The sequence below is a fragment of the Talaromyces amestolkiae genome, assembly GCF_001896365.1.
Source record: "Talaromyces amestolkiae strain CIB chromosome Unknown scaffold24.1, whole genome shotgun sequence".
NCBI lineage: Eukaryota > Fungi > Ascomycota > Eurotiomycetes > Eurotiales > Trichocomaceae > Talaromyces > Talaromyces amestolkiae.
Genome location: NW_024468060.1, coordinates 481,438 through 508,294, shown reverse-complemented (window position 1 = coordinate 508,294; position 26,857 = coordinate 481,438). Strand labels below are relative to the sequence as shown.

Here is a 26,857-nt window from a genome sequence, read left to right as displayed (position 1 = left end):
CGTCGGTGACGGTGTCAAATCAAATACTCAAGTGGTCGAGAATGTCGATATTCGTGCTGGCCAGGGTTGAAAATTGTCGAGATTCCAATTGGAAGTTGAAGGTCAGAGGTTTTGAAATAGCAGATGAAAAACGTGGTTGAGCGAGGATACTTGCAGGTGCCTGAGGCGCGTAGCTCCCCTGTCTATATCGAGTTGAAATATTACAGTCTGGGCGGATGTATCCTAAGTGGCTTCATCTTTGAAGAGAGTCAAATATGGCATGGCGGGATAACTGGKAGGTAGTGGTTAGTACAAGTCTTGAAACTCGAACCCCAGATTTCCTCAGGCTCTGGCAAGATTCTAGGACACTTTGTGATCATTATGGGTAGAATGTGGAAATCAATAAGGCTCAACCAACCAGGGGTGTTGAATGCCGGGGCTAACGATGAGGGGTAAATCGATCTCAGATGGGACGAATTTCCAAATTTCAACCTTCCGTAATAGGCAGCCTGCATAGAAGCTACGAAATAACAACCAGCTTGAGTTGCAGGGGTGGGAAATACGAGAATGCCGCCGCTACTTGTATTATTTACTGTATCTATAATAGAATCTCCTTAATAGATATTAGGAAACTTTATTGCGTTATTAAGTAATAAGATAAAGTCTAATCAGTGAACGCTATTAAACATAGGAGTCTATTAGCTATATGCTATATAAAAGTACAGGCAAGATACATATAATCATTGTAGTAAAAGTAGTATTACTAGTAGTAGGTATTGCTATACTTTAGCTTTCCACGGTCAAGAATTACTATCTAGTGTTGAAGCATAAAATAGGTATGAATTTAACTGCTAAGCTAAAGGCAAGGACTCTATTATAAGGGGTTTATTTCTAGGGCGTTATACGCTTGTAATAATCCAATCTCACTAGAATGGTGTTAAGAATAAATTGAATAACAAACACAAATCAGATTTAACCTAGGTTTCTGCATGATCAAGTAATCTAGTATTGGAGAGAACAGTCTCTACCGGAACACAGCATCCACCCCCAATTTCAGAGACTGACCGGATAAATCATAAAGTAATAAGCGCTGACTACGATTTAAATTCTAGAATAGACTACTGATTTAGCCATTCTGGATAAACAGAAGCTTGTAAAATACCAAGATTTGAATTCTGTAGATGAGTGAGACTTCCTACTATGGATTGGTAAACGAGATAATCCCTGATGTATAGCTAAGGAATATTTTTGATCCACCTGCCATCGAATGAATTGAAACTATACTGTGGAGAAAGGGATAGCTCCATATCATTTCGCTTTTTCATATATTGCGTGCTATTCCCCGGCATAGTACGTTGATTGTCTTACCCTTCCTCGTGCAACATCTCTCCCCCTTCTTCCTATCGGATTCTATAGCTCAAACATTGAAATGGTCAAATTCACGTCTCTCGTGGCAATCGGCCTGGCCTTTGCCACGGCAGCGACAGCGGACAATAATTCCAGCAAGCCAAAATACAAGGACCCGCATGTATCTGTGGACGAGAGGGTTAAAGATCTCGTGTCCCGAATGACGATCGAGGAAAAGGCAGCTCAATTATTGCAAGGTGTGCAGACAATGATTCTGTACCATTGTAGTGAAACTGACGTGCATGTAGGTGATATTGGCAATTGGATGGATACTACCACTGGAGCCTTCAACCAGTCGGGCCTTGCCGATAACATGAAGACTAAAGCAGGTAGCTTTTATGGTAAGACTGGTCCTTCATATTTGTTCAGTACTGGGGAAAATGAAATGAAAAGTGAACTAGAATAAGCTGATGGTTTACAAAATTATATTCTCCAGTGGGATATCCTGTTCCGGCATCGTGGCTTGCCGAGAATATTAAAAAGGCTCAAGATTATCTCGTCAATGAAACGAGACTGGGAATCCCCGCTCTCGTTCAATCAGAGGGTACGTTAATTCTTTTTTAGGATCCCGAACAGCCCATCGAACTGTACTTGCTAAAATCGCGCTATAGGAATCCACGGGTTTCTGTTGATAAATGCAACCATCTTTAATTCTCCAATTGCTTTCGCATCTTCCTGGAATCCAACGGTACAATCCACTTGCCACTTGATCTAGCTGTTCCTTTCTAACCTAGCATGCGTAATATATCTAGCTGGTGCAAGATATGGCCAAAGCTATCGCTCGCGAAGCTGCTGCTATCGGTGTGAACCAACTCTTCGCGCCACTCGGTGATCTAGCCAGGGAGCTGCGTTATGGAAGGGTACGTTAGTTCAAGTTACTCATTTTTCTTACATTTACTTATGACATCTACAAGTCTCTTAGGTAGAGGAATGCTTTTCTGAAGACCCTTATCTAGCTGGCGAAACTGCCTACTCGGTTGTCACAGGCTTGCAGAGTGAGAATGTGTCTGCGACTGTGAAGCATTTCCTCGGTTTTTCAGCGCCGGAGCAAGGACTGAACACAGGCCCTGTCCATGGCGGCGAGAGGGAGCTTCGTACTACGTACGCAATGAACTATTCGCTTCGTAAAAGACAGTACTAACGCCGGATACAGTTGGATGCCATCCTACAAAAGGGCAATTATTGATGCAGGTGCATGGGGGATTATGGGAGCATACCATTCGTAATGCTTACTACACTCTTATCAACCAGGACCAACTGACAAGGAGATCTAGATACGACGGTGTCCCGGCTGTCGCAAATAGCCATATGCTTAATGACATCCTCCGAGGAGAATGGGACTATCAGTATTATGTAATCAGCGATGCTGGAGCGACAGACCGATTATGCAATACCTTCAAAATGTGCGAAGCAAGCCCTATTGATTCCGATGCAGTTACTCTGGCTGCTCTTCCTGCCGGTACCGATGTCGAGATGGGCGGTGGTTCCTAGTACGTTCCAAGTTTATATTCGCCTTCACTACCTCCAAAGCAGTGGTTTGTTAGCGGTATGCTTTCTAACGCTCTTTAGCAACTACAAACAAATCCCACAGCTGGTCAAGGAAGGTCGCCTTGATATAGAAACGGTTGATACAGCGGTGTCTCGGTTCCTGAGGGCTAAGTTTGAGATGGGCCTCTTTGAAAATCCCTATCCTGCTTCCGTCGCAGACCAAACGTGGTCAGCTTTAATTCACACCTCTGACGCGGTTCAGCTAGCATACAGTCTTGATCGAGAATCAATCATTCTCTTGGAGAACAATAACAACACCTTGCCTCTAAAGAAAAGTGGAAGTATTGCAGTGATTGGGCCAATGGCTCATGGATTCGTGAATGTAAGTCAACTTGCGTACTTGGGTTTTATCGCTAGTATTCGTACAGCAGACCTCTGTATGTTAACTGTATTGAATATTCTAGTACGGCGACTACGTCGTTAAAGGGAGTATGGCCCGCGGCGTTACCCCTTTGGACGGAATTAAAGCTGCTGTTGGCAATTCAGCGACCATTAATTACGCAATGGGATGCGAGCGCTGGAGCAATGATCAGTCCGGTTTTCCAGAAGCCATCGACGCAGCTAAGAAATCGGACGTTGCAGTCGTCGTTGTTGGTACATGGTCCAGGGATCAAAATGAACTCTGGCAGGGACTCAATGCGACGTACGTCTCTCTTTGTCTTCGCTTTAGGAGTACGTTAGCTGACTATATGCTAGAACAGGTGAACACGTGGACGTTAACAGCTTAAACCTCGTTGGGGCGCAGGCTGACCTCGTACGCGCTATTACTGGAACGGGTGTTCCTACCATCGTGGTTTTCTCCTCGGGCAAGCCGGTCTCCGAGTCTTGGATTGCCGATAGCGCTGCTGCTCTTATTCAACAATTCTACCAATCTGAACAAGGAGGAAATGCACTTGCAGACATCCTTTTCGGTGATTATAATCCGTCTGGACGACTCCCGGTCAGCTTTCCACATGATGTTGGCTCCCTTCCCATATACTATGATTATCTCAATTCTGGTCGAACTTCTTCACCGGATGCGGGATATGTCAATCCCGACGGATCTATACATTTTGGCCACCAGTATGTGATTGGGACACCGTTACCTTGGTATCCTTTCGGCTATGGAAAGTCGTACTCAACATTTTCATACTCGGCCGTGTCCTTGGACAAGGCAAATGCCACTGTATCTGATACCGTGACGGTAGAGGTGCAGGTCACCAATACAAGCCCAGTGGATGGTACAGAAGTGGTCCAGCTCTATGTTATTGATAACATTGCCAGCGTCGATATTCCGAATCGGAAACTGAAAGGGTTCAAGAAGGTGTTTATCAAGTCTGGGGCAACAGTGCGCGTTCAGATTCAGCTGCCAGTCCAAGATTTGGGTTTGTGGAATGAAAAGATGCAATACACTGTTGAGCCAGGTGCATTTACTATTCAAATTGCTAGGAGTGCTACAGATATCGCAGGGAGTGCGACATTGTATGTCTCTTAGTCGCGAGAGAGTCGAAGGTGTTGATGTATTCTGTGGACGCAGCGTGTGTAGAGGAAAAGTGAGGAGGGTTATCGTAAATAGGATCAATTTTGCTCATTCCTCATGAACAATTCTGTCAATCTGTGTCGGAAAAGCTAAAAGCAAGACTAATACTACTGCCTATCTTCTATCGATAGTCACTTTCATCTAGATAAATAGTAGCAGGGACTCCGTAGGAGAGGAATTTACTAGTAAAGATAAAGTACAGGCCGAAGGCTTTACTCTCTATATTTATAATTTAATATCCTGGGATGCCGAAATTCAAGTCTACGTATTTTTTTCCCCCAACCTAATCTCATTTCTATGTTAGAGATGATTAACGCTTAAGATTATCGCGGTCGCAGACCATTTACGTGGGCATCGTCTCTGGCGAAGATTTCACAACTTCAAATCAACGGAACGTTGAGAAAATCCATAATTTACACATACCATCAAGTGGGGTGGGCGCAGAATCTCATTCTTTATTAATACCACGATATCTAGTGAGTATCCGTTTCGTGTTGGTCAAGACGCATGGCTCTCACAATGTCCAAAACTACAACTCGAGACCAAACGCGCTGTCACGATTCACATCGTTCCGACTCGATGGCGAAGATTACCACGACTTGTGTCGGCAGGTCATACTGCAACAGCCACTTCCTAATGAAAAGAGCGAATGCAGGAGGCCCTTTACAACGGTACAGTCCAGGATTCCAGACCTAGGATGCCAAAACCCAACTTGTGCCTTCGCAACCACAACCCACCAGGAATTCAACAATTGGCATAGTGATACGGATCAATGAAAAGAAACGAAACTCTCTACTTGGTTCATACTACAGTTTTGGAATCATCTCACCCCTGCAAAATGCCATATGCCAAACCCAACATGTAATTATCAACCAGTATTTTTAAGATGATGGGCATTCCCGTTTTTACTATTTTGGGTTAGTCTCTTGATGTAAGACTCTGCTTATCAGATCCACTCGATGCCCTGTGTGGAGATTGCAGATTAGCCGCCTAGGGCTAAAACAACGCTACATGATCACCAGTGCAATACTAGTACCAAAACATCAGTGTTAAACATGGGTCATCCAATCTCGAAGCATAGCATATCACGGACGTACTTCTTGATGCGGTCGATCACATGACACAAACACTCACTGACTGACCAATAGGGACGGAGTTGACTGCCGTTGGGTGACCCGATATCCTAGTTAGCACAGTAGAAACGGCGGGCTTTGTGACTGCTCATAGTAAGGTCGTCAAATACTGCCGACGTATGGGATCCCATTAACTTTTTTAGCCGGGTCATGTGCCATAACTAGCCCTGCAATACTGCAACCCGACCACCAATAACTACAAAAAAAAGTAGAGCGGAGATGCGAAATATGGAGATGGGGAAGATCAGTTCGGGGATGTATGGACGACTGCAATTCCGCCGTATCCCCATTCTAATAGACTAGCATCGGTTTTCAGCAAAACTGGTTGGCTGAACTTTACCGGTATCTAGTTCTGACATCTGCTTCTAGCGTGATCTCGCTAAATCTCGGCTTGAATGCAATACCCCGGATGGATGTAAAAATCGGCAAATTGAATCCCGGTTTTTGACAATCCTTGCTCTCCCAAGTGGACCTCTACAGGCCGCAATTCAAACTGCGGATATTTTGCAACTAGTTGTTTCATTTGCTAACCGGCTTGAGTTCCAGGGGTGGGAAATACGAGAACGCCGCCGCTACTTGTATTGTTTACCGTGTCCGTGATGGAACCTACTCAACGGATATTAGGAAATTTTGTTGCGTTATTCAGTAATAAAGATGAAGTCTAGTCAGTGAACGCTATCGAACGTAGGAGTCTATTGGCCGTATGCTATATGAAAGCGTAGGCAAGGTATATGTGGTTGTTATAGTAGTACTAGCAGTAGTCATTGCTATATTGTAGCTTGCCACGGCCAAGAGTCACTATCTAGTGTTGAAGCGTGAAATAATAGACATGAATTTGATCGCTAAGCTAAAACGAGGACTCCGTTAGGAGGGATTTATTTACCAGGCGTTATATGCTTGTAATGTTTCATTTTCGCTAGAACACCTGTTGGATAAATACTACCGATTACAGGCACTGCGAGTAATATTCATTACCAAAAGTGCAAGTATACGGCGAAACACACACCGTAGGTCCCGTCCATCCAAGACCACCACATTGGCCGTAAAGACTCTGGGTAGTCGTTGTCGCCCCCAGGACTGTGTTCACTGCGCCCACCACCGCTGGGTACCACTTGGCGGCCATCTTGGAATCACCAGAGCTATTTGGATGGACGTCGTCTCGCAAGTCGGATGGGGCTATCCCGTCGTACTGGTCCACAACCCAGATAGGGGACTGGGTAGTGTTTTGGGAGGCGGCCCAGGAAGGAATAGCGCTATTCAAGGCCTGTACCTGCGTATTGTCGGAGCCAACAAAAATAGGGAGGATTTGGGCCACCTTTTGAGATTATTATATTAATCAGATGTTCTTTAGTCAAGGTGAGAATAGAGATAGGGGTAGTTAATATATGCGTGCGTGAATAGAGAGCAAAGGGGAGTAGAAGATAATATTAGCGAACATACAATGATCTTCATCCGTGGATTCGAATTTCTCATCTGCTGGACCAGCGTCGTAAACGCGTTGAGGATCTGTTGGGTGGTTTGCCCCCCAAAGATATCGTTTGTCCCCAGGTGCATTGTGATTACGTCGGCCGGGTTATTGTTTAGCCAGCCGACGAGGTCGTTGCCGTTCACAATACCCACCGCTGAATACCCTTGGTGGCCCTCAGAATGATGGTTATAGTTCTCGATGCTACATCCAGCCGGATTTTCGTCCGTCATGGACCCAACGAAGTTGACATTCTGATAGCCCGTTTCCTGTAGCTGCGTCCACAAGAGTGAGCGCCAACAGGTGATCTCAGTGATCGAGTCGCCCAAGGGCATATAGCGAACTGTTGTCTGAGCGGCCGTCGGTAAAATCATGGGCAAGGTCAGCGCGAGGAGAGCGCTAGCAAATGAGTGGATCATCATAATTTTATATTGAATGTTATTATTGTTGCGATTTTGGGATCTTTTTTCGCTCTCTCTTTCTTTCCCTACTTTCGTTCCTGGAGATGGTTAAAACATTAAAATTTCCTTGGGCTGATAAGCACCTTTATAGCTATTTTGGCTTATGGGGACAATTATTGGACTAACTAATATATCCTGGTCTCTCTTTCAAAACTAATTTATCCACATATACGATTCATTTATTCTCCGTTTCTCCATATGAACTCAGTCCGGCAGAATTTATCTGCAGTGGCTCGACGCTGTCTCCAAACCCCCTCATTTCGTATCGTTCAGGTTAAATGTAGACCCTGAAATACGGAATAATATTTGTGATATAGATACTTTAATAAAGCTAGGCCCAATCCCATCGGGTCTACAGTTACTCCAATCGCGGCCATCTGTATATACCATACCTTTTAGAGGCAGATAAGGTTAAGTATAGAAATGCTAGCCCTGCAGAGCTCCGCGGGAGATTTGCTCATTTCATCCTCGTCAACACTGCAAGTACCGTACGGATTCGTACTCGTTTCGTAGCTCCTCTCCTCGAAACTTAACAAGATCTCTGCACCAGAGCAGATTAGAATGAGTGGCAAAAGTGGTACCAATTTTAACTCATTAAATGTACGTGGGGATTTCAATTAACTAATGAAACAGGAAAACCTAACTAATGCTAGTAGTCCATGCATAGCGTATATGTTTCTGTTTCGGTGTTTCACTCACTGTTGCTTTGGCGTAAAGAAAGTTCTGAGTTTATTGATAAAAAGTTAAATATTCAGGAGCGACGGGTCCAAAGCTCTTGACTCTGGTGAGCCTGAGGTCTCCGTATGCCCGATCCATTTCTCCGGGGATATTCCCCGCGGTTGGTCTCCTGATATCCATTGTCCAATTCCTCATCTCGTGATTACAGTACCTATTAGGCAAATCACATCAACCTGGCTAAAATATGGAGGAATACGGGGACCCCGCCGGCACATGTACTCTCTACCATCGTGTTTCGGCATTTGTTGCTGATTTCCCCGCCCAAATTAGAGTTAGATTTCTGACTTGTGGATAGCTTGTCAAGCTCTGATAGGCTGTGATAGCTGCTAAGATGATGGCCATCCATGAATAAGCCTAAGTTTAATCTCCGAGAGTCAAGAAATATCGATCGATACATGATCTAACAGCAGCCTCACAGGCGTGTGATGCTACAGGCTTTGCTCCTTGAATCTTAGTCTTAACATCCTTAACTCATATCTTGCCTGGGTGTCTTCGACATCAAACTTTGCTAGTTGTAACAGATACAGTGTAAAATTTCGCAATGATTAAATGAAATATGGAGATCAGTACTGACCTCATTTGGGCTGGGAAGGGGCTGGGAAGGGGCCGTGATGATGACTGCCTAATAATCTCTTCTCCACGGATATTAGGAAAATTGTCGGCTATTTCAAGTAAAAGAGGCGAAGATGTGCACAGTGAAGTTGTCGAACGTGCATAGTCCATTGGCCACATGCCGTTTGGAGGGGTAGACGCAGGAAACAAATATAGAACTAGTTTATTTTCTATCAACTAAATAATTGGATCTAGAAAACCAAGACGACGCAGAGAAATATTCGTCTATAAATACCGCCGTTCCTACCATCATAGTGAAGGCTACCATCCACCAGAGTCCAGACAGACTGTCACAATGCAGTACAAATCTCTTTTACCCCTGTGCTCCTTCATTTTCTTAGGCCTCAGTGCCTCGGTTTATTCTCAATCAAGTACGTACTACTGGAAGCACTTTTCCACCTCTGGTACCATCGCTCCATGGTATGAGAATGACAATTCTTGGGGAGTGACTGCCCCCGAAGGGACGGGATTTGCTGTCATGGTCACTGGAGAAGACTGGGGCACATGGTCCCCAGTTCACATTTTGCCGAAACAACTGAAGGATGTCAGTCAGACTCATAACACCTGGATCTCCCAGAACGCCTATCCAGAACCAGGCTACGGATATGACGCTTGGTAAGATGATACCCGGTGGCAATCGATTGAATCCTGTTACTAATAATCTGTATTAGCTACGATATCTTTATTGATCCCGTTTATGCACCTACCGATCGTAATTCTATCAACGAGATCATGATTTGGTTCGGTTATCAGGCTCCAAACAAGCCTCTATCTGACCATTATGATGCAAATGGTAATCCCGTTCCGTGGCAGACCAATGTGAGTCTAGGAGGCAAAGCATGGGATGTATATTTATACACGTAAGTCTCAACGAGGAACCCTTCCTTTCCTTAACTTCCCTCAAGATGAGCCTAAGCTAATACAAGACTCTGCACGTAGGTGGCCCAGCGGTGGCCATACCATGAGCTACCTCGACCGCGAGAACCCGGGCTGGTTTTCCGGGAGTCTCTGGCCTTTCTTTAACCACGGAATTAGCAACGGCTGGTACACCAGTGACCAGTATTTAAATAGTGTTATGGGTGGCTGGGAGTTCGGAAGAGGCAATTATACGGCAGAATCCTGGGGCGCAGTAGGCTTTTGAATCTTTGCCGTTGTGAGAAGATTCGGAGAGTCTCGGCGAAAAAGTGTCTCATCACTCGATGAACGGAGACGAACGAGCAACACCCAAAGGGGAAGTCCGCATTTAGCAATTCGTAGCAATGCGAATCGTGTCTCAGCAAACTTTGTGCCCCCCTAGCTAAACTATATGATCTATTCCCACAATACCGTATCACGTATGACGGCAAAAGTTATACGTAGTAACTCAACTCGTAGCGAGTACAAAATATTACGGAGTGGCACTGAAGTAAACTATCCATGATGTGGGGCACATTAATAGAGCCTAATTAGATGATAGGCGGCGTACCTGGTCTACGTACTAGTAGACGGGATCGAAGCGGCGCCACAGACAGAGGGAGGCATGGATCGACGCGGCGGCTTTTACCGTATTCTATTGGCTGAATATATTGCATGCCGACGCGAGGCTGCACATAGGGAAACCTGGGGTTCCTACGAATCTCTTGACTTGTGGAGTACCCCCATACATGACGGGTAACCCATGCTCCACGCGGAGGAAGTCCCGGGTGGGCGCTGGCTGGGTTCTTTCCAACGCAAGAGCGATCTGTCTCCGTGCATTGGCCCGGGATTCCGGAGGCTGTACAAGTTATTGCCCTGTGCGTTAAGGTGGGTGCAGTGTGGTTTAACTATGAAGTTGTTCGCGGGGTTAATGTGATCGGTACGTGCGTTGGCCACCTATTTCCGGACACGCGCTCAATGTTAATTTTATAATATTAATTTTAAACCTGTATATAAATTGAATATATATTATATATAAAAAAACTAAGTGCTAGTCAACCTGTGTCTGAGAATATTACAGTTCCTACACTGATATTGGTGATGCACAACTGATTGAGAAGCTGGAAGCTTAGGCTTAGCCGGAGTTATAACCTAACAGCTCAAGACTTGAACTGGGATTGTTGATAAGTGCTAGAGCTTCTTCCCTTAAGTAATTCCTTCGGTTTACTTCGTCTTGGGTGGTCATAAATTAACCTAGAGCAGGATGGAGCTGGCTAAATGAGCTCCAAGCGAATCCACCAACTTACGGTAATCGGTTGGTGACTGAACCTGCGTAGTAGTGTACGAAACCGTTTTACCACGCTCTTTTATAGGGACCAACTTTGGCCTCTCTACAGCAATATCATATGTTAGATGAGATATTTATATCTAGGCAGATATATTAGCTATTCTCGGCTCATCTTGTTCACCAACTCGAAGGTGAAAGACACCGAACAAGAAGGACGTTGAAAGGCGTTCCCGCTAAGTTATTACAACTAATATTCGAGAATGTACGAAACTCCTATTCTCACAGCCCACACCATACTAAAACTTCAGATTTAATTCCGCGAAGACTTATGGGCTCTCTATAACACATACAAAGTTATAAGAGGAGATTTCGGCACTGCACTCTCAAATTGAGATCCAGATAAACAAAAATCTATCTCAAATCCCGCGAATGAGTTGAAATGAACGGGTTTAGTACGCGCCCGCTCGAGCGTAGTACCTAGGCTGTTCGACTGAACGGATTCCGGCGAGAGCAGACAAGACTGGCGTCTCTTTGACGAGTTGAAAGCCGTCTAATTTAGCTCCATTCGGCTGCTGAGCCCACAGAGTCACACCAACCCAGTTTGTTCCCTGATAGTTTAAAATTCCCTGCGGAACATGGAACTGAGTCTGCGGACCAATGTTGTTGATGTACTTACCAAATTGGTATCCGTTAACGAAGAGGATTGCGCGGTATTTAGGAGGAGGACTGGTGTTGTTTCCAAACTGGAAGGATAATGGAACATCCCATCCGTCCGGAACGTCAAGCTCAAAACTTGTCGAATAAAACGCAATACCTGGTTTGGAAATCCCTTCGAATGGGCTAGAAGTCTCCCAGGAATCGCTTGGTGGTTGAGGTTGATGGAAACCCTGGCGCTCGCAATACAAACCGCCTTCGTTGAGAGGACCGCGAACCTTATCCATGTAATCCTCGCCGCCAAAGTTCCCAGTTACCTTCCAGGTGACTGCAGTATCGTTAGAGCCAAACAGCTGATAACTTATTATTCCGCGGGGATCCTTCATATCATCTAACCCAATGACCCAGTTCTCCATCATGCCAGTCTGGTCAATCACAACTGTTATCGTATAATGCTCTCTAGGTGTTAAGGGAGGAAGTGAATAGGTTTGATTAGAGTCCTCATCGATGCTATTTCCTGCAAACGAGCCCAAATGTGTATTATTTAGCCACACTGAGCTGCCGAACGCAGTGCCACCTTGTGTTTCGATGAAAAAGTCGGTTTCGGTACCTCGAGCAACGAAGTGTCCGCGGAACACGAGATAGCCGGTGTTAAAGCCGTAGTCCGATCCAAACAACGAGGTTGAGGTGTTCAGTGGTTGAAATGTATTAGTAGTATGGGGAATATCAGCGTCTCGCCAAGTAGAGTCATCATAAGTAGGCGAAAGTTCGGGTAGCGTATCTAGATACTTCCAGTCAAGCGCTTTGAAATCGACAAGCTCAATTTTGGGGGGAACATAAGGCATTTTAGCGGTCCAGAACCCGTGCTTGTCAACTTCGAAAGGCACTTTTTGACTGTTAACAAATAGAGCATGAGCACCCTTTGGAGGAGCAATAACCTCAATTGCACTTGTTGTGTTGAAATCCGCCGTAAGATGGAGGTCGGCGCCTTGCAAATGTGCGGATCTGACAAGATAATCTGCCTTTACAATGATCGAAGAGGCCGTTTTCTCCGGAGTACTGAGGCCAGGTGAAATGCCTTCGGTGGGACATTCGGGAACCCAGTAGTTATAGGCGGAATTTCGGTCTAAGCTTCGGTCAATAATTCATTCGTGGAGATGACAAACACTTAGTAAAGCATGGTGCCTAAGAACTCTTACCCAGCAGCAAGATTTTCATATCCCCGATCACGACAATTTGCCGAGTAGAAGCGACGTCCCAGCTTACGACAGTATGCTGACCAATGTTTTCGGTTCTTGCCAGCCCCTCAAGTATGGACGCCTGTGAGGTGCTTGAGATGGCTAGTTCATGGTGTTCACCGGGTCCGCCGTAAAGGACCAGGATCTTACCATTAGCATACTTCTTCCACGTAAAAATCTCAGCGGTAGAGTACAACAGATCAGTCCCCCCTAAATCATAATTGACAACATGAATCTTGGAGTCTCGTCCATTAAGCGATAAAACACCTCCTAACTGTGGAACGGTCAAATTTCCAGCACTAGTGGGAAGTTTAAGCTTATATCTGATCGATGACTGATTGGTGTAGTTGTTGTGTCTGACAACAAAATACGCCGTAGTATTGCCAACAACCGGGGTTATAGTCAAATCTGTGGTGTCTGTGTAAATTCCGGACGAGGCACTCTGAGGGGAGGCTGTTAGATACGACGGAGAAGCCTTCAAGAAGTTGCCAAGAAGCTTGAGTTCACTGTACTTCTCACGAGTCACATTACGGGATTCACTTATGGCAGCACCGTAGTCGTAGGAGGAATAGCCTCCAGGATAGCCAAGATTTCCCCAGTTCATGCCACCGTAAATCTGGTAAATGTTAGTCAAGTGCATGCAAGGACAGAGGCGAGGTATTGAATTATTCGCACCATGTATAAGTTGACGATCTTGGCTCCTGACGCGACGTTATTCTTATATACCACACGTTCGAATTCAGGACCCAGAAGCGCAGCACATCCTGCATATCCCGTTCCGCCCCAAGGATCGAATGACCCTCCTTGGAACTTCTCGAAGATTAGCAGATATTCCCGAAAGATCAAAATGGATTCAATCTATATTACATACTTCATCCAGAGATAGTGGAGTATTAGGACTAATACGCAGATGAGTTGAATAGAAGTCTGTAGCCATGCCGGAAAGACCAGGCCATGTTTTTGGGTCACTCTGAGCAATGAGTTAAAATCTCTGAATTTGCCGTCCAGAAAGATGTACACTTACACAATCAAAGCCAAGCCTGCAATTCGGTTAGTCAATGAGAGAGAAACATTGAAAGAAATGAGAAAGGGGAGTGAAATTCCACTCACGGATAATTATCAAAGCCGTAGATGTCAATCTGGCCAAGTCCAGTTCCCGGAGCATTATGCCCTCCTTCCCACGCATCGTTGTTGATAAAGGGTACAGTAACCCCAGCTTTGCGAGCCTGGTCCTCCACATACTGCATGTAATTAGGGTCTGGGAACAACACACCGCAACAGCCACCACTATACTCATTCTCCGGTTGATACAGAATCACCGGACCCCCATTGGTGATTTGCGCCTTAGCAATCGAACCCGCCACGTGGGATATATAGCTATTTCCCAAAACACCGTCAGTCTGACAATCCTTTAAGTATTAATACGGCTCAAATATGTTCGTACTTATCAGTAGCCTCTAGATATGACATATTGTAGGAACGGAGCGTTACATTCAACCGCTGCAACCATCCAGGAAAGCCGCCGCCAGATACCTCGGCATTGATATAGGGACCCGGACGCGCAATGAGATAAATGCCTGCCTGCGTGGCTGCGTCAAAGAAAGGATCCAGAGCAAAGACACCATTGGCTCTGAAATCACCGGGCTTTCCTTCCAATAAAGCCCAATCAACGTAAAAGCTGACGGTATTGAATCCTAAAGCTTTAACTTTTTGGAACACGTCAAGCCATAATGAAGGACTTGGAAGCCTATAAAGCACAGCAGTCAGTTTTTCTCCCCATCTCAAAGTCAAAATGTTCTATTTACCTGAAAGGGTGAAATTCACCGCTAAGTATCATGATTCTCTCCCCATTAATCAAGAGAGACTGTGAATCCCAAGTCACCTAAAAAGTTATTTAGTACCTAATTCAATCTGAGATGGCGCATTTTACTTGGTATCTCGTAATCCGTACATTTGTCTGTAAAGGCGTGTGACCTTCTGGCGCCTGGCGTTTCACGACATCGAACGACATCGGAGGTGAACTCGCGACAGTTGCAGCAACAAGGGTTGCCAGGCAGGCCGTAATGCGATACGGGAAAAGCATGACTTTCTTCAAACTCTGCTCGCGATATGAGATGAGCTAGTGTTAAAGTTGCTGAAAGACGATATAGCAATGGCTAATTACTTGGTTATGTGCTTCTTCCGCTGCACAAACAACGGGTTAAAAAGGTCAACAGCCTGTTTCTGGGAATAGAAAGCAACTTCATAAAAAACGATCATGATACTCGAGGAGTATAAACATTGTCATTTAGCCTAATAGGAAGTAACACGGTATTGACGCGCCGATCAGAAATGTGACCGTGTTACCTGTAACAAAATAAAAATGTCAACTTATCTTTGTAATCCCAAGTCGGCCGTAGTTATTTGGCTGTAATGCTGTAATATCACGCATCTTGGCAAAACGGGCTGAAAATCAGATGATCTAACCAGATCCGGGGCTCGATCCTTTTGTATTTCTCGTTTTGGGAAACGAAAGTAACCTAAGGGTGATCCGGGGTTGTTAGTGCCTGGATACTTCCAGACTGTAGAGTTAGACCAGTAAATTTGATATTGCGGTGCATTTTCTAGCGGCGGAGAATGTGTCGGTTTTGACTAAGGATAATTGGCACAAGTGACTCCTCACTGCTTGTAATAGTTTGAAATAGTTTGATGTTTTTGAAGAGGTTGGAGGTCTAGTTGACTTGTACATAGTATAACTTCCAAAGGACACGGCACAAGCCCACTGGAATAATAATTGTAGGGACGTGAGTTGATGGTAATTGGAGGCCATACGAGGTGGGGGCAAGAGCATAGCACTAAACAAGCCATCCTCCCTCGAAGTCTTTGCTCCACAGTTGCTACATGGACGACCCTAGACATCTTTCAGATTCAGAGTAACTGGAGCTGGAGTTCAATTCGCATCCTCAAGTAAGCTCCACGGAATCTACGCAACTACCAACTGGATAGAAAACATGCTCTCGGCATTTATGGTAGATCGAATTGGGAGACATCCGCTCCTATTCCCGTCTAATATTTCAATGACTATCGCCTTTAGGCCCAGATAGCATTTACAGCACTTAACATTATAAGGAACAGCAGAGCGTTGTTGGCACCGTTGTAATGGTATTTGTACATACTGTAGCTGTAGTATATAATTTAGTCTAGTAAGCAAACCTACGTGCCTATCTTCGTTATGCCGCCTTCATTGTATCTAATAATGTTTATCTTTTTCCGCTTCCCCGCCGGATATTATCTCTGGACTAGAAATTTGAATAGATATGTACTATGTACGCTCCATGCCCCGCTGATCGATACCTGTCCACCCTGCATATGTCTTCGGGATACGAAGATTGGGTCCACAATTCTTTCCAATGGACTTTGGGAATCTCTCATCTGCCAGCGAAATATTCTCTCTTTATCCGGAAAATCAAATGAACGCATTAAAATATTTAAATGACCGCGCAACATATCCTACGTTGTTATCTTCAAAAGTGCGTAGACTGCATCCACAGGCGTTTCTGATATCTGAATACAGCTCAAAGCTGGTTGCTGCTTACAGCCATCTCGAAACATGAAACTTCCTCCTGCAGTCTTGGCCCTAGCTTGTCTATCGGTGCAAGTCATAGGAAACACTTTGTCCAATCGAAATGGTTCTTACGATGTTGCAGAACACCTGAATGGCGAAAAGCACGCTTTGTTGCAAGATATCGTAAGAAAAATGGCACTTCGCGCCATCTACGAAATTTCTGTTGACACTGCCAGGTGACTTGGGATAATCAATCGCTTTATATCCATGGAGAGAGAATCATGATCTTTTCTGGTGAAATACATCCATTCCGGTACATTTCAAATGAATCAATATCCTACAATAAATCATCTAATTGAGTTCTAGCCTCCCTGTCCAATCGCTTCATCTCGACGTGTTCCAGAAAGTTAAAGCCCTCGGCTTCAATACGGTTTCGTTTTACGTCGACTGGGCTCTTTTGGAAGGCAACCGAGGCACCTATCGCGCAGATGGTGTTTTTAATCTGCAGCCGTTTTTTGACGCAGCATCTCAAGCGGGAATCTATCTTCTTGCCCGCCCCGGTCCTTATATCAACGCTGAAGTCTCCGGTGGTGGCTTCCCAGGCTGGCTTTCAAGAGTTCCTGGGACTTTGCGAAGTGCAGACCCTGAATATATGAAAAATTACAAATTGTATGGACTCTTGATTTGAGACATTTCGGTATCTTGCTGCATGACTAAAATCCTTTCGTTATAGATATTTGACAAGCGTTGCCCGTACAATTGCCAAAAATCAAATCACTAACGGTTGGCCCAATCATTCTCTATCAGCCCGAGAATGAGTATACTCCGTGGGAAAACGCCTCAACCGTTGACCCTCAATATATGCAAAACATTATGGACACTGCCAGAGAAGCGGGAGTCGTAATTCCGTTCATTAATAATGACCAGTGGCCCGCTGCAGACGCCGTACCAGGGTCCGGAGTAGGGGCAGTGGATATTTATGGTTTTGACGCCTACCCGTAAGTTTTTGTGAAAGCCGATTAGGTCTTCGATATGTTAACAGTCTTGATTAGTATTGGGTCTTGTGTAGAGTCCATATCATATTTAGTCGATGTAGCTCATTATCCTAACGGAAAACTAGGATGATGCGTCGTTATGGCCTTCAGGAGCTCTGCCTACCTATTTCCTGGAGCGTCACATGCAGCAAAGCCCGTCGACTCCTTTGTCACTTGTTGAGGTACGTCTTAAGGAATTTTCTCTCTCTCCGCACACTCATTTGTATAATTTTGCTAGTTCCAAGGCGGTTTCTTCGGTGCTTGGGGAGGGCCCGGTTACGACAAATGTAGTGCTCTATTCAATGCTCAATTTGAAAATGTCTTCTACAAAAACAACCTGGCCGCTGGAGTTGCTATTATGAATTTGTACATGGTGAGATTTCTATTTCTTCGAACGGGATCAACAACCATTGATTTCCTTGCAGATATACGGCGGCACAAACTGGGGCAACCTCGGCTATCCAGGAGGGTACACGAGCTATGACTACGCTGCAGCGATATCTGAAACGCGGGAAATAAACCGTGAGAAGTATAGCGCACTTAAACTCATTGGTAACTTCCTCAAAGTCTCGCCTTCGTATCTCGATGCTGTACCTGGCAACGCATCAACGACACAGTATACACAAACAGCGGACCTTACAGTGACTCCATTGATTGGGCAAAATACTCACTCCGCATTTTTCGTCGTCAGACATACTGATTACGCTAGTACCAGTTCCACAAACTATACCCTTAAACTTCCAACGAGCGCTGGTACTCTGACCGTGCCTCAATTAGGAGGTTCACTGACCTTGAATGGCCGCGACACTAAGCTCCATGTCACTGACTATGAAGTTGGGACTATAAATGTTCTTTACTCAACAGCAGAGGTACTTACTTGGAAAAAGTTCCACGACTATCGTGTGCTTATAGTCTACGGCGGGCCAGGCGAGCATCATGAGATTGCAATTTCCTCGAAGTCGGCGGCTATTGTATTGAGTGGTGAACAGTCTTCTATTCTAACAAAGTCTGTGAACGGCCAGTCTGTTATATCGTGGGATGTATCATCTTCGCGAATTATCGTTAAAGTTGAAAATCTACTAATTTTACTCATTGGTGAGATCTAAAGTAGCTGCTCTTCGGTATGTCACGGCTAACAACGTGCAGATCGTAACACCGCATACAATTATTGGGTCCCTCAACTTGATAATTCACCCTCCAAGACTGATTTTACGACGATGAGTACCGTTGAAAACTCAATTATTGTTAAAGCCGGTTACCTTGTCCGCACAGCCTACATACAAGGTGACCAACTGCATGTCACAGCCGACTTCAACAGCACCACAGAAGTCGAAATTATTGGAGCTCCAAAGTCAGTCAAGTGCCTTTTCATCAATGGTGAGGAATTCAGCTACAATAGGGATGCGAACGACTTCTGGATAGCACAGTTCAACTACACGAGTCCAGACCTCATTCTTCCGGACTTTTCAAAATTAGAATGGAAATTTATCAATAGCTTGCCAGAAGTCCAACCAATCTATGACGACAGCGCTTGGATTAGTGCTAATCACAATACGACCAATAACACTGTCGCCCCTTTGAAAACCCCTGTTTCTCTTTATTCATCTGATTATGGATTTCATACTGGCTCCCTGCTTTACCGCGGCCACTTCACCGCCAATGGCTTAGAAAAGACTTTCACTATGCAGACTCAAGGTGGTACAGCGTATGGAAGTTCCGTCTGGCTTAACCAGACGTTTATAGGTTCTTGGGAAGGGAGCCCTTCAAGTGACTCCCAGTCGTCTACCTTCAACTTGCCGTCTCTCGAATCAGGAGCCAGCTACGTATTGACGATTATTGTCGAGATCATGGGTCTCGACGAAGAATGGAGAGGGCCCCCACGTCAATTGAAGAACCCACGGGGTATACTCGACTACAACCTTTCGGGCCATAACAAAGATGACATTTCCTGGAAACTGACGGGAAATCTCGGCGGCGAGGACTATATCGATCTTGCGCGTGGTCCACTGAATGAAGGAGGTCTCTACGCAGAACGACAAGGCTGGCATCAACCCGATCCACCGAGTGACCACTGGCAGACATCCAGTCCTCTGACCGGGCTGGACAAAGCTGGCGTCGGCTTTTACTCCACTTCGTTTCATCTCGATCTCCCTAGATATTATGATGTCCCGCTGTCCTTCGTATTTAGCGACGATTCCGCCACCACGAAGCCGTACAGGGTGCAATTATATGTTAACGGATATCAATTCGGCAAGTTCATGCCACATATCGGACCCCAAACGGAGTTTGCCGTGCCACAGGGAATATTGAATTATCAAGGCAAAAACTGGGTCGCACTAACGATTTGGGCTCAGGAGAACGGTGGTGCGAAACTGGGCGGTTTCCGTTTGACCAATTCCACGCCAGTGCGTTCTGCGCTGTGTGACATTGTGGCATCGGAGCAGCCTGTATATGAAAAGCGAGCCGGGGCATACTAGAGAACGAGTCTTAGTGGCTATATTTGTAAATACCTCATCATTATGGTTTGATGAGGAAAATATTTATTTCGCAACATAAGTGTAAGGATAGGTATTGATCTCCTTGCGAACTAATTTCCTATCGCGCCCATTGCACGAACGCCATGGCAGAAAAGCAGTGGCATTTTTTTAAAAAAAAATCCGAAGCAGCCCGTATTCGGAGAAGCTTCCGTAGTCGTCACAATAATGATGATTGATGACAGGCATTCAGCACCAATCTCTCCTTGATAGCTCGGTTTGCGTAATTTCTATCTAATATAAATATGACATCGCTGCAACTTGCTAAGAACTACCAGGAGACTTACCAGTAAGTACACGTGACATGCGGGCGGAGCGCGACGCACGTATTTTCTCCCACGTCATGCAAGCTGACAAAAGCTTTTGTAAGGCAGGCCGGATGCGCGACTGTTTCTAGGGCACGTGATCCCGTCTTGTTAGCGGGTATTAGTCAGCAAGCTGGCTCGCAGCCTTCAATTAAGGCTTCTAAGGAGCAACGAAAAGCTGCTAATATATGGACCTTCACGTTCTAGCTAAGAATCGTACATTTACTCCTTAATCGTACATCTACTCCTGAGCACCTCTCTATGTCAGCTGGAGAGAACTCACTCAACACGGTTCGCCTCGCGTTCGAGGAATAGCAAAATCAAAAGACCAAGAACAAAAAAAGGTAACTAGCAATTTATCTAGCCTTTGGTCCCAACGCCTTGCAAAAAGCTCAGACTCGTATTGACCGAGAATGAACCTAACACAGTATTGTTTCGTACCGAATCAGGTGGGTTAAGTGCTAGTCACAGAATTATATTGCAGAACAACAACTCGTTGAGACATCCCTCGTCAACTTAGTTGACCGAGATCATGTACTCAGTAGTTGTCAACTGCGCATTGATTCCATCAAAAGGCTCGGTCCCAGATGCAATATGTTGCACGTACTGGCTAGCAGGGAAGCCTTCATTCTGAATCAGATAGTGGAAAAAGTCCATAAGATCCGCATTGAAAGTTGTCTGTTCGTTTTCAGCAACGAAGCTAAAGACCGTCCAAGAGGTATTGGGGCCTTTGTAAAGCTTCCATGTAGCGCCAGCAATATCGACAGTCGCAAGCGGGCTTCCAGTGCTAGAGATAGGCCCAGCACCACCAAGTGCACCGACCCAGATCATGATCTCATAGGAAGCTGGTCCATCGGGATAGGGAGAGGTAAAAATATCATACGAGACATCCGCAACGACATTTGAGCCTGTGTATCTACACATTTCGAAGATGCACACGTCAGCTGGGTAAATGGCAACGAATGTATGAACATGTTTATACAATGCAATATACAATCCACAAACAAGAAACGGGTCAGGATGATGAACGCGACACTTACTTCCAATTCCAGGTTGTTGGGATGTTCGAGATGGAAGAAAACTGCTTCCAACCAAATGCATACTCAATGTTTGAGTAGCTCTTGACAGAAGATGGGCCTCCCGCCCAGTCCCAAACAGTGTGCCATGAAACTTCATTTCCGCTATGGTAGTCAATGCCAGAGCACTGCCATCCAGATGTAGCACTGCTCTCGCCCCAGAGGTTCGTGTAAAAAGTGTATGGTCCGACAGATTGGGTTTCATACTGACCACACAAGTCTCGCCTGGCAATCACGGATCCAGTCACAGTATTGCCCAACGCAAGGATTGGTAGTAAAAGAGAATAAGAACGCTTCATGTTGAAGGAGTATGTTGTTTAGCGAGCGTAAAAGTGGGAGTAACGAAAGAAGAGTGCAGTTGCTTGGCTTTTTAGAGATGAAGGAAATTAAGATTGTGACTGCTGTTGTATCTGTAGTACAGACATGTTTGGTTTATATCTAGAGTTGCTGGTCGATTCTTGGCGGTAGATCCATCTGAGGCTTCAAGGTTCGGAGATGGATGAAACCTGGCTGAGCGGATAACTGCTTCCACCATCCTCTGTTTCTTCGGTAAATTTGGATAAAAACCAACTAGCGGACATATCTTATAGAGCGCACGGAAAATTCTTAACGATGCTGATTTCAAAATGGCTTAGTAGTCGGCACTTAGCCCTAGACCGGCAAAGATACTATTCTGTATTATGGAATTTATCCGCTGTAAAGGTAATTAAGGAGGCGATCTCGTACCCATGGTAGTTACTGGCCTCCAGCAATCCAAAAATTTGCAATCTAAGTTAAATTTATTAGCCGGCATATTCTCCCAAATGAGTAACGCGGACCCATAAATTAATATCGTGGAAACGGAGCCTCAAATGCGATTGTTTCATCTAGACTATTCTGAGTGGATATTATACGAGATATTTTTTTACAGTAAAATCTGCAATCTTTGCGCTGCGATGATTTGCATGGATGATATTTTAGACGATATATCTCTCATTCATGTCTTTAATATAGCCACCTCTTTCTTGTTTTCAAAGTAGTAAGTTCCTCGAAGGGGTTTCTGATCGGTTTCGCGTTGGGTAGTGGCTACATAGTGGCTACATCATGGCAGTGAATATAAACAATTTAGTTGAGTCTGCTTCAGATCAGCTAGCAAGACCTGCTCTAATCGTCCTTTTATATTTGTAGGATATGAAAAATCGGAATAGAGATTGGATGCTTGCTTATTAAAAATAGTTATAAATCCAGGAGCAAGAGTAATTTGCTGTCTTTAAAGTATTGATGAAACAGTAGAATAGACAACAAAACGGAATTAGCTGACGGTTGAAAAGGGACACAGTCTTGTCCAAACAGATGTTTTGAATATAATGCTCAATTAACCCAAACTCTATGATGGCTCTAGAATCCTGTTTTAAGCAGAATTGCGAGCAGATCTATCCAGAGCAAAAAGCAATATCTTCAAACAAGCAACGCACTCTTGTGATCCCCTATTAGATTAATTTAAAAAGAGATAGAAGCCTGGAAACAGTTAACGGGCCTTCATTTCACCTGCATCGAGACTCGACACAAGTCAGAAATTACCCGGAACAGAAGCAAGCCATCGAGTATACAGGCTTAGATGGCGCACATGAGCAGATTGAGCACCAGTTCATGTGGATTTAGATTCAACAGATTGGTGAGCTAACCCACGAGGATCTTATTCTCGAGATATTAGCTTCATTCATTTTACCACCGCATTATCAATGTTCTTAAGTGAAACATGGCCCGCCAATACAATTTCCACAGTGGAGCACCGTGAAACTTTGTTCAGCCTCAATATCTGCGGAGCAAAATTCAAGTATCCTGGCAGGATACATGCCAGCTTGCTGAGGATAGATATAATCTACCCTCATTCCAGGCGCGGCCGACGAAAAGCTGTTACAGATATTTTGACTTGTTTTTCATTGCCACAGGATTACTCTCTTTAAACATTACCCGTCTCGCGTTGATCGCAATCAGTCTTTGATTCTATTTCCTTCTGCTTTTGGAATTAACTTTCCTCCCTACCCTTTTGTGTGAATTTCGCTACTTTCTATCATTCGTTTTCCGCTTCAAGTTACTTATTATTCAGGATGTATTGGAAGGCCATTCTTGTCGGCTTGGTTGGTTTAAGCACCAGTGTCAGGGCTGATATCGCGTTCGGAAGCTGCCCCAGTGGATATACCATGGCGATGTACGTCCAAACCATAGTCACACCAATAAGCCATATCGCTAGCTCAGCAAAAGCTGCTGTTCCCGCCACGTCAACTTCCGTACTTCCAATTCCCTACCCTGCCTCAACCGGGATCGTTACGCCATCCGCAACGGCATTGGGTAGTGGTGGAACATCATCTTCAGCTACTTCGGCTCAAAGTGTCACCTACGCCAGTGGCTCACCCGTCTCGCCAACGCTACAGGATGTTCAGGTTCCATCCATCGCACCCAACGCCAGTGTCGTCTCTTCTTCTACCTTGGTTTCTCCAGTCTCCAATTCACCAGCTCCTCCGGTTTCTTCAACTTCGAGCACCTCACAAGGGTCGTCTTCTCCTTCCCCTTCACCGAGCGCGGCATCACCATTGGGCGGCATTATGCACGGCCAGGCTACATCTTATGATGGTGGCGATGTAGATGGAACTTGTATGTTTTCAACTGCGGGTTACAACCTTCCCGCGGGAATTTATGGCGCAGCTCTCTCAGTAGACAACTGGGATACTTCTGCCTACTGTGGTGCTTGCGTATCTGTAACTGGTCAAGATGGAAAGTCAGTTAAGCTCATGGTCAGTTCAGCGCAAGAAGCAGACGCTCTGGGTTTTGTGTGATACTAATTTTAGCAGATTGTCAATCAGTGTCCTGGCGACTGCGGTTTGAACCACCTTGACCTACTGCCCAATGGTTTCACCCAATTGGCTGATCTCAAAGTGGGACGTATCGACGTGGACTGGGAGTTCGTCAAGTGCGATATCCCCAGTCCCCTCTACTTGAGCACCCAATCCGGATCATCCAAGTACTGGTTTAGTATGCAGGTCGTTAATTCCAATGTGCCAGTCAAATCTCTTGAGGTTAGCACCGATGGTGGCAATACGTGGCAACCTACTACGCGGAGCGAGTACAACTTCTTCCAAAATGCCAGTGGTTTTGGCGTTGATTATGTTGACGTGCGAATTACCAGCGCCACAGGCGAGACGATTATCGTTAAGAATGCCAATTCTGCAGGAGAGACCCGAACTGACAGTACCTCAAATTTTTCTTGACGAGGAAAGCACTTAAATACTTAGAATTCATTCGATTGCAGTGCCACACGTGCAAAATATGATGAGAACTGCAGAGATGAAGCATATGATGTATCAGATGTCGTCACTCAAAATTGTCTGGATAATTTTTACATTCTCTTCCACATGTACCCTGGGTACTTTATCTTCAATATAGGCCAATTTTCTTCCAATTGTCTTCCAATTATCACTATATTCTTGATATAGGGATTCTGCGGCTCGTGCTTGCTCATGGCTTTGATTTTCCAGCAAGACCATCATACCGTATTACTCTTGCAAAAAACACATCTGGGCAGTCACCGGGAAGGTTCCGACGTATTCTCAATTCAAGTTATTAACAGAAGATAAAGTTGATGGTGGAGTTAGGGGCAAGAGCCATCGACTTCACAGAAGCGCATTTTCTTATTGGTCGGTCGGGGTTTGCGTTCGTATAATCGACCGCATCGAGAAGTACGTCCGTAATATGACATGAGCGCGTCGAGATCGCATGGCCCGTGTTTATCACTACTTTTTTTTGGGTATGCACTAGTGTTTCACTAGTAATGGTGTACTACTTAATGGGTGCAGCCCACTTAAAGGTGAAACGTTTGACCAACGGTAAGGATAAACCCTTACAATCCCCGCGCTCCGTTCTCTAAATCTCTGTTTCCGATCATCCCATGATTTATATGTGCGAGGGCAACGTCTAGACTCTGGCTAGACGTCTTGGTCTTTTTGGCTCAGCGGTTGTGAGCCTTGCGGTGCGCACCCGCAATACGCCCCCAGGATCAATCCGTGACGAATGTTAGGAGTAATAGTATTGATACCTGCTGAAGCTAGCCACTGAATAAGGGCCGCTGTCTAGGGTGACGAATGTTAGTAATTTATATTAATCGTTCGTATATTTGAAAATTCCATATATATGTTATTCTGCTCATCATTGTCCTTGAAAAAGAAATACACAATGCAAATATTTTGGTCGGAAATCCAAAACACCCCCATCGATTAGGGATTTGGCTAGTACGGATTTACCGCATCCTGGGTCAGCCGAGATCCACAGGAGATCATTGCGTGTGGCATTCCATCAACGCAGATACTCAGGGCTCTTCAGTACCCACTCGCACGTTCCTTCCACTCGATCCGGATTGATATTCTTGAATTTCAATAAGTGGATGTCTTGAGTGCTTGATGACAACGACGTTGATCTCTCTCTAGATTTTCGCGGTGATGGCTTTCTCGTTGATCAAAAGCCTTCCTTTGATCCTGCTTAATATTTTCAAGCAGGGCTAGTGATTATAATTGAAACTTGGTATCAGAAAATCTAAAAAATGACTATAGAATGCTGATATTACTGACGACAGATCTCTGCAACTAAACTTTCTTGAGATACACCTTTTAGAACATAGCCTAGCAGCTCTTTCGTGGGAGCCGCCGCCGCTAGTGCACATAGCCTTGCCATTATAAATTCTTATGCGAGTTGGCATAGTCACATATACCACGAATTATAAGGCAAGGGAAGTCCGCCATCAAGCCCGCTGCCTCCATCTCAAAACACAATGCACGGATCTCCTTGCGGATGGCCTCACTCGTCTTTCCGTCTTTAATGGTAGGCATTGGCGAAGGAGCTACTTCAGCGGAGCACGATATTCGTCAGGGCAATATTGTAGTCAGTCGCCCTGAAGGCTCTCATGGCAGCGTTATTCAACACGACTTGGGTAAAATCGGCAAAGACGAAGAAATACTAATCAGCACTCCGATCGGCACTTCTTGCCTTCTAGAGAACTTAAGGCAAGCAAGAAACAAAGCGAACAAAAGCCGAGCTCATTGGCTAGAAGAAAGTCTCCCGGAAGTTTTTCCTGTCTATCTGGCCTTACAATGATTGACCGCGAATGAACCAAAACCCACTGATACCCACAGAGAGTAGCTTCGCTAGCATATACCGAACAGAGCCGATGAGCGGGTCATTAAAAAGCCAACTATCGAAGACATGGAGCGGGAAGGGATTGTTGGGATGTATTCAAACAAGGCTAGTCGGGCAGGAGATGGAGCTCTTGTCAGATTCTATCGCGAGATCGAAATGATTTCAATCGTCAGGTTCCCGCTCGCACGTTGAAGGATGCGGTTATCCATGTGGAAAATGACGAGTAGAAGCAGTTTCGTGTTGTAGCTGAAACGTTTACGTA

General features: G+C 45.1%; 7 protein-coding genes across 7 annotated transcripts; 4 read left to right on the top strand and 3 right to left on the bottom strand.

The window, feature by feature from the left end:
- Positions 1-1,408: 1,408 nt before the first annotated feature.
- Positions 1,409-4,408, top strand: BHQ10_009484 (uncharacterized protein; the record flags this gene model as incomplete). Its single annotated transcript, XM_040882404.1, has 10 exons — positions 1,409-1,583; positions 1,635-1,727; positions 1,823-1,930; positions 1,998-2,074; positions 2,139-2,246; positions 2,309-2,487; positions 2,661-2,876; positions 2,956-3,256; positions 3,339-3,577; positions 3,631-4,408. 10 exons carry the CDS (start codon positions 1,409-1,411, stop codon positions 4,406-4,408), a joined length of 2,274 nt encoding a protein of 757 aa, XP_040737986.1.
- Positions 4,409-6,532: 2,124 nt separating this feature from the next.
- Positions 6,533-7,470, bottom strand: BHQ10_009483 (uncharacterized protein; the record flags this gene model as incomplete). Its single annotated transcript, XM_040882403.1, has 2 exons — positions 6,533-6,901; positions 7,027-7,470. 2 exons carry the CDS (start codon positions 7,468-7,470, stop codon positions 6,533-6,535), a joined length of 813 nt encoding a protein of 270 aa, XP_040737985.1.
- A 1,687-nt stretch (positions 7,471-9,157) lies between these two features.
- On the top strand, positions 9,158-10,003 carry BHQ10_009482 (uncharacterized protein; the record flags this gene model as incomplete). Its single annotated transcript, XM_040882402.1, has 3 exons — positions 9,158-9,477; positions 9,534-9,722; positions 9,802-10,003. The coding sequence occupies 3 exons, from the start codon at positions 9,158-9,160 to the stop codon at positions 10,001-10,003; spliced, it is 711 nt and encodes a 236-aa protein (XP_040737984.1).
- A 1,490-nt stretch (positions 10,004-11,493) lies between these two features.
- BHQ10_009481 (uncharacterized protein) lies at positions 11,494-15,019 on the bottom strand (the record flags this gene model as incomplete). The annotated part of the gene is made up of 9 exons (XM_040882401.1): positions 11,494-12,824; positions 12,898-13,552; positions 13,612-13,746; positions 13,808-13,906; positions 13,961-13,976; positions 14,047-14,313; positions 14,381-14,683; positions 14,742-14,818; positions 14,888-15,019. The coding sequence occupies 9 exons, from the start codon at positions 15,017-15,019 to the stop codon at positions 11,494-11,496; spliced, it is 3,015 nt and encodes a 1,004-aa protein (XP_040737983.1).
- Positions 15,020-16,525: 1,506 nt separating this feature from the next.
- On the top strand, positions 16,526-19,991 carry BHQ10_009480 (uncharacterized protein; the record flags this gene model as incomplete). The annotated part of the gene is made up of 7 exons (XM_040882400.1): positions 16,526-16,663; positions 16,717-16,793; positions 16,847-17,060; positions 17,601-17,696; positions 17,753-17,887; positions 17,940-18,609; positions 18,661-19,991. The coding sequence occupies 7 exons, from the start codon at positions 16,526-16,528 to the stop codon at positions 19,989-19,991; spliced, it is 2,661 nt and encodes an 886-aa protein (XP_040737982.1).
- Positions 19,992-20,869: 878 nt separating this feature from the next.
- On the bottom strand, positions 20,870-21,728 carry BHQ10_009479 (uncharacterized protein; the record flags this gene model as incomplete). The annotated part of the gene is made up of 2 exons (XM_040882398.1): positions 20,870-21,269; positions 21,394-21,728. 2 exons carry the CDS (start codon positions 21,726-21,728, stop codon positions 20,870-20,872), a joined length of 735 nt encoding a protein of 244 aa, XP_040737981.1.
- A 1,884-nt stretch (positions 21,729-23,612) lies between these two features.
- BHQ10_009478 (uncharacterized protein) lies at positions 23,613-24,677 on the top strand (the record flags this gene model as incomplete). Its single annotated transcript, XM_040882397.1, has 2 exons — positions 23,613-24,203; positions 24,261-24,677. 2 exons carry the CDS (start codon positions 23,613-23,615, stop codon positions 24,675-24,677), a joined length of 1,008 nt encoding a protein of 335 aa, XP_040737980.1.
- Positions 24,678-26,857: the final 2,180 nt, after the last annotated feature.